This window comes from Phoxinus phoxinus (genome assembly GCF_949152265.1).
Source record: "Phoxinus phoxinus genome assembly, chromosome: 1".
NCBI lineage: Eukaryota > Metazoa > Chordata > Actinopteri > Cypriniformes > Leuciscidae > Phoxinus > Phoxinus phoxinus.
In genome coordinates, this window is record NC_136876.1 from 11,829,535 (window position 1) to 11,841,929 (window position 12,395).

At 36.4% G+C, this 12,395-nt stretch overlaps 1 protein-coding gene across 1 annotated transcript in view; it reads right to left on the reverse strand.

Moving 5' to 3' along the window:
* Positions 1 to 6,385, reverse strand: part of LOC307000205 (uncharacterized protein) — a 28,691-nt gene extending 22,306 nt beyond the window's left edge. The window contains exons 1-4 of the mRNA XM_079615630.1: positions 6,201 to 6,385; positions 4,087 to 4,216; positions 3,778 to 3,936; positions 3,537 to 3,674 (exon numbers count right to left, since the gene is read on the reverse strand). Coding sequence (XP_079471756.1) covers positions 3,537 to 3,674; positions 3,778 to 3,936; positions 4,087 to 4,216; positions 6,201 to 6,224 — 451 coding nt within the window. The 5' untranslated portion in view covers positions 6,225 to 6,385. The remainder of the gene's footprint in view (positions 1 to 3,536; positions 3,675 to 3,777; positions 3,937 to 4,086; positions 4,217 to 6,200) is intronic.
* Between the last annotated feature and the right edge of the window lie 6,010 nt (positions 6,386 to 12,395).

The window sequence follows — 12,395 nt, forward strand, 5'->3', positions numbered from 1 at the left end:
GGAAGTCACTGGGGTACATCAACTGGTTACCCACATTCTTCCAAATAACTTATTTTCAACAGAAGAGGGAGACTTATTTACTCTCTCAAGCTGTTTCAAACCCGAATAATGACAATTAAATTTTTTGGGAGAACTATCCCTGTTAATAAAACAACAAAATACTAAGAGCAAATCACTCACTCTTGACTGAGAACTTTAATAGTCGCTTTAATAAGAATTAATGTACAATTTATACAGTCTATGTTGTGTTTTATTTTCATATTGGTTCAATTAATTACTTTCTTCAATGCTGTTTAATACACCTGTAGCTGAAAAAATAAAGCACTGTTTATTTAATTTGTATATTAAGTTGTGTATGTGTATCTTTGTTCTTAATTTTTAATAAAGAAAATGACTAAATTTATCTTTGCCACTTTGGCCTAAATGTCTGCCATTCTTTTTTATTTTATATTTTGTTACCTAAGGCTTTGTTTTTAAAATAGGGACAGTCACTTGCAATATAGTAAAACCAACATGAAAAGGAATCGTGATAAAATCGTGAATCGTGATTTTCCTGAAAAAAAATCGTGATATGATATTTTTGCCATATCGCCCACCCCTACCTTTAATATTTGAACTCTTTCCATTTAAAAAAATAATTTTATTCAAGCTTCATGCATCCTTTATCAACACTTGAATGTGGGCAATTTTCATTAAAAAAAGCAACATTTTAAACAAAAAGCTGAAAAAAAAATAGCGTTTTTGTCTAAAATAAAAGCGAATTTGTTAATTTACAGATATTGTTTGTGATTTTAGAATTGAGTACAATTTATGCAATGCCTCAGTGCAGCTATCGCATACATGCATGACCAAGGAACACTATTTGTGTGACACCAGTGTTTGTTAAAAGACAACAACAACTTTTGCGTAGGGTTCTATGTTGCTTTTAAAAAACTTTAAAAGCAACTGTCATTGTATACCGTTCCGAAAGCCCTGTTAGGCCATAATCAATATATCGACTTATCGCACATGTACATGACCTCAACAATTTTTGCAATTTATCGCCCATTTCTATTGCTGTCTTGCGGTCATCTTTTCTGTTCTTGGTTTCAAGGCCGCAATCCATTGTTCCGGTGCAAATATAAACGTCACAGAACCAAATGGTGCGCACTAAAATAGTTTTATCAGCAGAAATGGCCTGATGAGGCTTCTTTGCTCATCCGGTCATCTGACTGCTAAGGGTTTGTGTTTTTCAGCAATAGTTCACCCTTACTTTACTGAGAAAACAAGGACACGCCAAAATCTGCAAATGGAAAATCTCCATAAGTGCCTTTAGTGCATTTTATTTACAAATTATTCAAGTTTTTATTATTTAGGATATTTCATTTCCATGATCTAAATAATTAAAAAGGTTGTTGTCATTTGAAAGAGTGTAGGCCTACTTGCATTACATGCGGTTATATTATGATTATATATTCGGCATAATTATGCATAAAACGGTCTTAAAATGACAACAATAAAATTTATTGCAATTATTTCTAGGACAATATATCGCACAACAAAAAAAGCTATCATAACAGGCCAAAGCCCATGTATCCGTTCAGTTCAGTATTACAACTATTAAGCTACTTCTATGTGGGCATTTGAAGTTCTCTGCATGCGCTTTATGGTATTAACGTTAACGATTATTTTATTAATTATTGATTTTGATTAGGGCTGGGCGATAAAACGATAACGATAATTATCGCGATATAATTTTTCTCGATAAAACGATATCAAGAGTTCGATAAATGTTCGATAATGTTTTTGTGCCAAAAGCGGAACGAATCTCATTTGAACCGCGCGCGCCACACGGACCGTTTATCCGCTCGGCTCAAAGTCCAAACGGCAGCGCGAGCGCGAGCTCACTAGAGCAGACGCGTTTACTCTGATCGCTCTCGGTCACTAGATCCAGTGAGAGCGCTTGAATTCAGCGAGGAACACAAATGTCTCAGTGATTTAAACCAGTTTAAAGGCAGATGAGACCGCGCTGACGAACAGGAGAAGCACTGTGCGCAACGATACAGTCAGAAGGCTTTTCCGTCTAAGTTACCCATTCCCATCATTTACCACGGATTTAACGTTACTGTAACGTTAGCCTAGAAACCATGAAATGTGGGATATATATATATATACTGAATTGTATAATATTATTAATGTAGACAATGTATTAAAGGACTAATGGAATATAATTCGTTTTTAATAATGTAGGCCTATTTAGGCTATTGGTTTTCATAAATACCATAGAAACCATAAAGTTACATTTTATCTGTGGTTATCATGATCTAAATGCATGATGCTGGATGACCAATGGTTAATTTTAATAAAACTAAAGAATATTACATTTTACCAAATAAAAATAATGTTGTTACTTTTTTTTAACAGATGTTACTGTTTTTGTTAATGAACATAAATTGTATAAAGTAAATCTGCATCCTAACTCAAGCTAATACTACTGAAATAAAGATATTTTCTGAAAGAAAGAAAAATGTCAAATGTTTGAATGTTCTACCTCGGATTTGTGAATGTTCCCCTGTTTGGCAAGTGTTTGTCATGATATGTTCTGACAATAAAGAGTAGTTTAAAAACACAATGCTCTGGTTTCTACAGCTTTCATTTAGGAGTACAAATCTGTCTTTAAACTTGAAATAAATAAAGATTTGACATTTATCGATAATTATCGATATCGACTGATATAAAAAAAAATATCGTGATATTTTTTTTTGGCCATATCGCCCAGCCCTAATTTTGATAGAAATCGATTATCACTATTCCTGAAAATTGACATCCATAATTCAAATAATTTTCATTTAGATTATGACTGATTAGATTTTAGCCCATCTGATTGTTACAAATACGAAGTATTAAAATAAATCAACTACTGTATATACCCTGAATATAAGACAACCCTGAATATAAGACGACCCCCCCATTTCCAGACTTATTTTTGGGGGAAAAATCTGGTTTTCAACAGAAAATAATTTTATTTCTCTCTCTCTCTCAAATAAAAAAAAATGCTTTATTGCCATGACTGTACACAATACAATATTGCCAAAGCTTGGAATACATAATAATTATAAACACATCAAAATAATAAAATATTATAACATAACTTAAATTTAAATATGTACAAATTGAATTATTTGTACAAATGAAGAGTGTGACCAATTACAGTGTGAACATTTCATACCACAGTGTTTTAACATATACACACACATACAGACATTACTGAGGGTCACTGTGGTGGACAGCGTTTCAGTCACTATTTCATATTCATTCGTTCTTTCTCCCTTTCCCCCGCGATTTTGTCTATATCGCGAATATAAGACGACCCCCCATTTTTCAGCCTATTTTTAGGACAAAAACCTTGTCTTATATTCGGGTATATACGGTACTAGGAAAAAGATTGTATAATTGGTAAAGTACAAAAAAAAAAGTTATTATTTCAGTGCTGTATACTGCATATACTGTGTCACAGCAGCACATTATTACATAAGAGAATATCAATAAACACTCACATGTGTTGAAGAATGGGTCATCTGTCAAAGGCATCCCATCAACAGTGAACAGACACACAGTCATGTTGTCACCGATGTTCTCGTGAATGCTGATCCTCAGAATGAGATCCTCCACTGTGTTTTGTAATGGGTCCATATCTGTGCACAGAACGAATTCAAAATTATGACTTTAACTCTTACAATATCACACAAAAAAGTCATTATTGTCTTTCAAGTTTAAGGGATTTACCAAAACACTTACCTTGTATTTCTTTGCGCCCTTGACATTTTGGGAATGAATAATACAGGAAATATGCCTGTAGTGATTTGCTCAAAGATCCTTTTTGTGGAGGAGCCAATCCAAGTCTCTGAATGTCATCGATCATGTTCTTGAATTTGTTCTTCTGAACTTGCTTAAACTCTTTGGGAGACACCAAGCAGAGAATGTCATTTAATAATTTAAGTAACAATATACAAAAAAAATTATAATTGTTGTAGTAACGGTATATAATAACTTTATTAATAAATGTAGTAATACATTTTCCCAGAAATATCTGTTCATAAATCTTACTCATGTTGTCCAAGTCCTCCGCAGTTACACCGTCAATGAAATCCTTCACGTCTTCAATCCCAAGTTCAACAAACTGGTCGTAGAACTTCTCTAGTTTGTAGTTTTCTAAAAGCTTCAATACTTCATCCATCTGAAAACATATTGAAATTATAATGAGTGCATTTTCTTTACCTACAGAAAATATCAGCATTTCTATTGTTATAGATTTATAGGCTAGGGGCAATATTTTAACGATCTAACAAATGGTCTAAAGCGCACGGCACAAGTGCAGTTAGGTTGCGTCCGAATCCACTTTTACTAGTTTAACGATGAGAAAAATGGTCGGCGCTCCCGGTGCAAAGTCTAAAAGTGTTGTCCTTATTCTCTTAATGAGTAATGGGTTTGTTTTTGGCTTTACGTGCAATAAACCAATCAGAGTCTCATCTCCCATTCCCTTTAAATGCATTCGGTAAACATGTGCACCTTACCGGAAATGAGTCGTTTTAAAGGGATAGTTCACCCAAAAAAGAAAAACATGAGGAAGAGTCAGTGCAACACAGACGCACTGCGCAGTTACACTACGTGAACTCACTCAGGCCCACGGAGAATATAATGTATAGTGGAATAAAGTCGTTAGTTTTTTTTTTGCGAACAAAAAGTATTCTCGTCACTTGATAAACTTATGGTTGAGCCACTGCAGTCACTTGGACAATTTTAACGACGTCTTTAATAACTATTCTGGGCCGGCGAGTTTTAATCCCTTAGAAGCCTATGGAGGAGTGAGACAGCTCTCAGATTATATCAAACATATCTTAATTTGTGTTTCCGAAGATGAACAAAAGTCTTACGGGGTTGGAACAACATGAGGGAGAGTCATTACTGACAGAATTTTCATTTTTGGGTGAACTAACCCTTTAATGGTTGGGGCCTAGCCAATTAAATGGGACTTCTTTTGTACGCAATCATGTCACAACATGTCACTCATTTGCCCCCTCCCCCTCCTTTCTCTCTCTTCGCTACTTAGTTGCAAGTGCACAAATTAGTTGTGCATCTAATACATTGCAAAAGTAGTAGTAAAAGTCAAGGTGTGGAAATGTGAAATTGCAGTGTCAGATTTGAGAAGTTGCAAGTGCATAATTTAGGCTGTACTGCGAATGTGAATGAAAGAATAAGTGCAAATGTATACTACAAGTTTGTGTCTGTCATTGTATTTTCAACCAAATTACCCATAAAATTGCATACATTTTATTAGCAAGCACTCATGGCCTGGAAACTGATTTGTACATAATTTTTCTCCTCACAGAATTAAGATTTGGAATAAAGAATTGATTACAATTAAAGAAAAGAGTATTTTATTTGCAGAAATGGTTGGATTATGGTTTAAATTACTTGAGTGATCTGTTTGATTCAACACTAAAAATGTATTCTTATACGATTATTTTATGATCCGTTCATTGCGTCATCACGTGACAAATGAAGGAAAGACTCAAGGTAAATTAAATAGCTTATGTGTTCCCTGTAAATTATCTTTGGCTGCATTATAATGATGTCTTAATATAAAATATGAAGATGGCGTGGATGGATGTGTTCGGGGAAATTTGGCTGTTAAAAGTATTAAATTAAGCCACTTAAATGACTCGAATAAAGATTCGTTTATTTTGATAATGGAGATCGAACGAGAGAGTCGGTAAAATGAACTTCACATCAGCTGGACTTGTTAATTTGATGAGGAGCGATCTGTTTTATTATAGACTGAGTGTTTCAATAAATAAAGCCAGCCCCGGCCCCTTTTCAGCGATGCGATCGTTGCATTTCTTACAGGTGTTATGAATTAACAGCTCGTTATGAAATCGTCCCGGTCTAACGTTACTGACATTTGTTAGGACATCTGCTTTAAACATTACAATCCTCATGATAACTACCGTTAACTCTACAATAAGTTAATCCACTTCACCAGCTAATTACTCTTCGACAGCGATGCCATTGAACTTCCATTTTTGCGTCAACTAGTTATATTTTTAAGACAATATTCCAAAGATGGCAGCGCGCATGTGTCTCTGGAGAAAAAGGTCTTCTAAGACCTTATAAAATATAGAAACAGTCAGTTTACTGAGAAGCGTGAAGAATATTCTTACCGTAGACTCCATTTGAGCTGCCATCTTGCTGACAGCAGTTCAAGTGCCGAGTGAACTCTGAGGAACAAGAAGGGGCGTTTCCAAACTGGGAGAGTTGTTTTTAATTAAGATACGGAAGCCTAAGAGACCATTCATTATTTTTATTTCTTTATTGTTTTCTCGTGATAGCAGCAAAGATTATAAGACATAAAGATATATAAAATGTGGCATGCTAGGACTTCCATAAAACAGGGAGCTGCGTTTTTCCCAAGTGCCTGCGTAGATACGTAGGCTATGGAAACTTTTTACTCATGAAGTTCAGACTTTGAAGAGCATCAATTATTAATAATTGTAGCTTATAGAGAAGGCAAAATGTGGTTAATACAATATTTCTATATTAAAGATTTCTCAGTTTGTTTGTTTTTTTGCATAGCCTTTTTGACTGTTTTTTATATTAGGCCTATAGCCTTCCCAGTAAACAATTACCGTCTTTCAACGTTGAAATATGGTTGAAAATAGGTCGGTCCGCCTTGGACTGGTTTACGACGTGATTTCAACTAAGTAGTTTTGGCCGGACTGTTTGACTACGTGTTTTCAACTGATCATCTAAAATGTTTTCAACTGATAATCTAAGACAGCTAGGATAAGTCTGTTATACATGCTAAAACAACAGAGAAAACAAACTACCAAACCATGTTCATTATTATCTCAAATAAATTTAAAGAGTTTTACATATTCCGTCAAAGTTATAAAAAAAATTTAAACGTTGAAAAGTCGGACAAATTTGACGTCTTTTCAATTTTCATTTTCAACCGTCAGTGGACCGTAATTAGACCGTAAAAATTACGTCTATTCAACGTCTAATAGACGACTTTTTGCTGGCTGGGTTATAATAATAAATAGGCCTATAGCAATTTTCATACATGGAATGCAACTCAAAGTGCTTCACAGGCATAAAAACAAATAATGAGGATACAATTTCACACAATATCAATGTAAAATATTTGAAAACTAGGCTAAAAAGGTTCACAATGTAAAAGAAAGAAATTGGCAAGACTCTTCTTCTCAGAGTCTTCTGAAGACTCAGTCCTCACTCTTGCCGAGTTCCCAGCCAGGGATACAGGGATATACGCCAAATACATACAAGGTTTTAACACACTTCTGTGTAAGAGGAACATTAGTGATGTGTTAAAATATACACAACATTAAAATCTACACAACATGTGTTGTTCCTGAGCACACACACTACATGTGTTAAAATCTACACAACATGTTGTTCCTGAACACACACACTATATTTGTTAAAATCTACACAACATGTGTTGTTCCTGAGCACACACACTACACGTGTTAAAATCTACACAACGTGTCATTTTTAACATCTCTTTTTACAGGTTGTGTTGTTTTCACCTCATCATTTTATAAGAGCGCACCGTCACTCACCATCATTGTGCATTGCATGAAGTGTTTGCTTTGTTCTCAAACAAACAGATCAGTGAAAATTATTTTGTCAGTTGCTACATTTTAATTGAATTCAAAGTGCAAACTTTTGTCAAAAGCAGCATTATCAATTAGGGGTTGAAGCGTGAATAACTGAATAATGTCAATTCAATTCACATCAATTGGATTTATACAGAATTAAATCAAACAAAAGGTGCTCATGTAAACGCAGATGCATCGCATTGTAGATTGTTACACAGAAGCATCATGCCCATTAAAACAGCACCTGTCATGTCCCCTCAGACATGACATGTTCCCTATTTTCATTTCCATAAATAATGTTATGAGCTTAACGTTTTAAATATAACAATTTGGATATAGAAATATTAAATTCTATAAATATTTTTTAAATATGAAACTAAAAGTACTGTTAATCATTCACTCAGCTGATTAGTTCAAATACGCTGATTCATTCAGTATGGAAACACCACTAGGATTTACACAAAACACTTAAACATTACAATTAAACCATTAAACAGTCTGTGTAAATATGCCTTACACCACTTCAAAGTCAGCGGCATTAGTGATTTCGGACCAGAGGACCGCCTGATTTCACAAATCAAGAATGAATTGCTATAATATTTGTATGTGTGGACTGCAAATTTATAGCCATAAAAATCGCGGTTTCAAACCAAACCACAGTCTTTACTGCAGTGGAAAATTCTTGGAATGTTCTGACAAAAGTAGTCTAACATTCCCTAGAAACCAAACATGTTTAGTTGGGTTTTGATAAAACCATCTGCTAAATGAATGCATGTTGACAAAAAGAAAAGAAAAGTCAAACCTGTCCTGAAGGAATCTGAAGTCCAAACAGCTGTCGTTTTATGCAGGATGAGGGAATTGCAGTATTTTGCTTTCTATCTTCACTCACACTACATATTTATACTCTTCAGATTGGATCGGTACAGGTCCATTAACTGCCAATCAGAATGGATTGGTATGATGTCAGACTAACTGCTGTGTGGTGGTTTCCAAAAGGGAGATCTGCTGAGCCTTGTGGAAATGGATAAATACCCATAAACTCTCCCTCTTCAATAATGTATGCTGGGGAAAGGCTTGCCAATTTTATATTATCAAGGGCCAAAATGGAAATAATTAAAGGAAATCCAAAATATAAGTCTAAACATATTAAAGGTATACATTGTGTAGGAATTTTTCCCATCTAGCGGTGAAATTGTATTTTTGCATTGAACGAATAGTGCTCTCTAGCGCCTCGCTTTTTCAAACGCGTGTTGCAACTACGGTAACCGTTATGTACCAAGAAGCTTTGACAACATGTCTTCCAATAGTTTTCTTTCGGGTGATGAGGTTCGTTATTTCAAATTAACTGCAACTTGTCCACTGTTATGCTGCCTATATAATAAAGTCTACACAACCAACCAAGCAATGACAAAAAGCTTGTAATTTAGAGTTTAATCTGGGATTTTTTTTTAGGCAGCAGGGAGCAGCAGCGCAGTCTCCTGACCTAAGATGGCCGCCAAAGTGACGACACAGCTGACTCCGCCTTGAGCAATCTAGCCTTTATACATGTCTATGGTGACGAGCGCCTCACTGATCTCCTTGTCCGTTTCAGCCGGTTTCAGTCACGTGACGCTGGCTCTGAACGAAAACGCGTTTTGGAAATGCGTTGCGGTAGGCCAGTGCTTTTTGTCCCTCTCTGCTATTATAGTTTTTCAAGATGGCGGAACAACATGGAAGCCTCCATGGACCCGTCCCATGTACATAAAGATAAGAAATTCTTGGCTTACGAGGATAAGTCAGGTAATTTTACACCAATGAGGACATATTTATGAATAAAGACATTGATTTTAGCTAGTAAAATACTTTAAAAAACTACACATTGTACCTTTGAGTTATAAGTAGGTGAAAACTGACAGAACGGCAAGTAATTGAACTAACATTCTTTTTAATGGTATCAACTCAAAATGAACTATAAAAGCATAATTCAATCAGTTAAATATTTAAGCATAAAAGGTTCATGGCTGACGGCTACATGACTTCACAACTTTATTCAACAATTTCTTCTCTTCCGTATAAGTCTCCGATGCGCGTTCACAAGAGCACGCTGCTTGAAAACACAGCCATGCGTTTCCTGGTCCTATGTCAGAACGCGTCAACACAAGCATGCGCCGTGGTGCTCTTGTGAACATGCTTCGGAGACTGATATGGAAGAGAAGAAATTGTTAAGCAAAGTTATTATTTAGTTGTTTTTTTGGCACACAACATTTATTCTCTTCGCTTCATAAAATTAAAGGGACACTTCACCTCTGGAAAGATGAATGTGTATTTAAAATGGGTCATTTATGTAGAAGAAATGTGAAATTATTTTTTAATTTGGAGCCTTCTAGACTGAGAAAAGCCAGAAAATGTATTTTTGGCTCATGGGGATGAAAGACAACAACTCCCAGAATGCACTTGCTTCGCTGCCCTAGGAGGCCACGCCTACCGGTAAGAGATCGCAGTAAACAACAAGGCTATGCTACTAGTGAGTCTCCGTGAGTCTGCCAGGTATTTTGATGTCGCCCAAAATGTCCAGGATTCGGCTTTTGCATTCTACAGTTGCCATTAATCATGTTTACTGTGACGAGCGGAACGAGACTGACGGCCGCGGGAGAACGACGCGAGGCCGGTGGCGTGATTACTGATGAGCGGCGCCGGCGCCTGTGAGACACTAGCTTAGCTTAGCTAAGAAACTGTTAGCTTAGCTTCCAATAAAAGATGGCTGACACTATATGTACATTCTGTGAGTGAGATCCCTCACTCTATGGGCGGGTTGAAAACATGCGGAACAGCGCCTTCTACTGGATAAATGATGAGCTAGCGTTTGTAGTCTTACCCGTATTCAAAGAAATTGGACTTCCTGCTTTTTATGACGCAAAATGACTATTTTTGTGTCATAAAAAGCAGGAAGTGGAACACTTAAATCCTTATTTCTCCCATCTCAGGGGAAAATAAGGGAATAAGCCATGACCATTTGAAAATGTGACTGGGTTTCTAAAGATACAAAGTCTAATGCAAATGGGTGAAGTGTTCCTTTAAGGTCGAACCACTAGACACATGGACTAGTTCAACAATGTCTTTCCTGCCTTTCTGGGCCTTCATAGTGTTAATTAAATAGTTGTCAATGGAGCCCTCTCTGAGCCATCGGATTTCATCAGAAATATAAGTTTGGAATGACATGAGGGTGAGTAATTAATGACAGAATGTTTGGGTGAACTATCCCTTTAAATAAATTTCATTGAGTGTCTATTTCAAGCTGTTTCCACATAGTCTAATGCTCTTTTCACATAATTAAATGTTCTCTAATCCAACCTGTAACGTTTCTTAATTAGGGTAATGAAATGAACACTTGACTTCCACTCAGCCAACATCAAGAAGGCAGAGGCTGGACCTGCACCAGCACCACTGATAGGTGTATGGCCACAATATCAAGTATTGGAAGAACTGATCTGATTATGACAAAATAATCAAATATCTGATGTCATGTGACAAGTGTTACGACCATCTAGGGCCAGCCGAAACATAAATTAATGTGCGCTCACTCACAAAGGTTATTAAATGTTCAAACAAATATAAATGTACAAAAATATAGTGAAAACCAGAAACAAAGGGGTTAAATTCAGGAGTGGACAAGGCCAAAATAATAATAAAAAATAACTAGTTTAGTACCCTCTAAATTCCCCAAAATAAATAAATAAATCACATTAAAAGAAAAATACAACGCAACTTCCCTAACTCCTTATCCCAAAACATAGAATAAACACATGTGCAAAAGAAATGGCGTCACACTGCCTACTTCCCCTAAATTGAGTATTTACAAATAATATTTTCACAATATAACTGAAGGCCAAAGTAATTCAAAACAACCTAAGAGTTATAAATTGAACGAACAAAAGCAAGTTTCACAAAAGGCACAAATCACAGAGCAAAACATATGCGGCCTTCATAGAGTGTTTGGGGTGGTCCTTTTCAATGGAAACAAAATTAGACCAATCAGACACAGACCAATCAGGATCAGACCAATCAGGATCTCTGCTGGCTTGAGTGCAGGCCACACCTTCTCATGCAACGGAAACACTCAGAAACACAAACACATACTTCTAAAAGACATAAGCTGTAACACCCCCACCCTTAAAATAAAAAGCATATAAGAACGGATACGTGAAAGAGTGTCAGCGATCACGTTTTCAGCTCCTTTTCTATGCTGGATATTCAAATTAAAACCTTGGCAAATTAGCGCCCAACGCATGAGCCTGTTATGTACATGTGACATGCGTTTGTTACCAAGGTAACTGGGGGGGGGGGGGGGGGGGGGGGGGGGGGGGGGGGGGGCCGTAACAAATGCTCCTGTACAGAAGAGGAAAATACAATTATATCATCCAGATACAAAAGCAAAGAAGAGAACCGCTTATCCCCAAACAGCCGTTCCATGAGTCTTTGGAATGTCCCTGGGGCATTACACAGCCCGAAGGGCATACGGTTAAACTCAAACAACCCAAATGGAGTACAAAAAGCTGTCTTTGCCTTATCTGCCTCAGCTACCTCAACCTGATTATACCCACTTACTAAATCTAAGGTGGAAAACCACCTTGCCCCAGTCAGAGCATCCAAAGACTCTTCAATTCTTGGCAGTGGATAAGCGTCCTTTCTAGTTTTTGTATTCAATTGACGATAGTCAACACACATCCTAATTGTTCCATCCCGCTTCTGCACCAG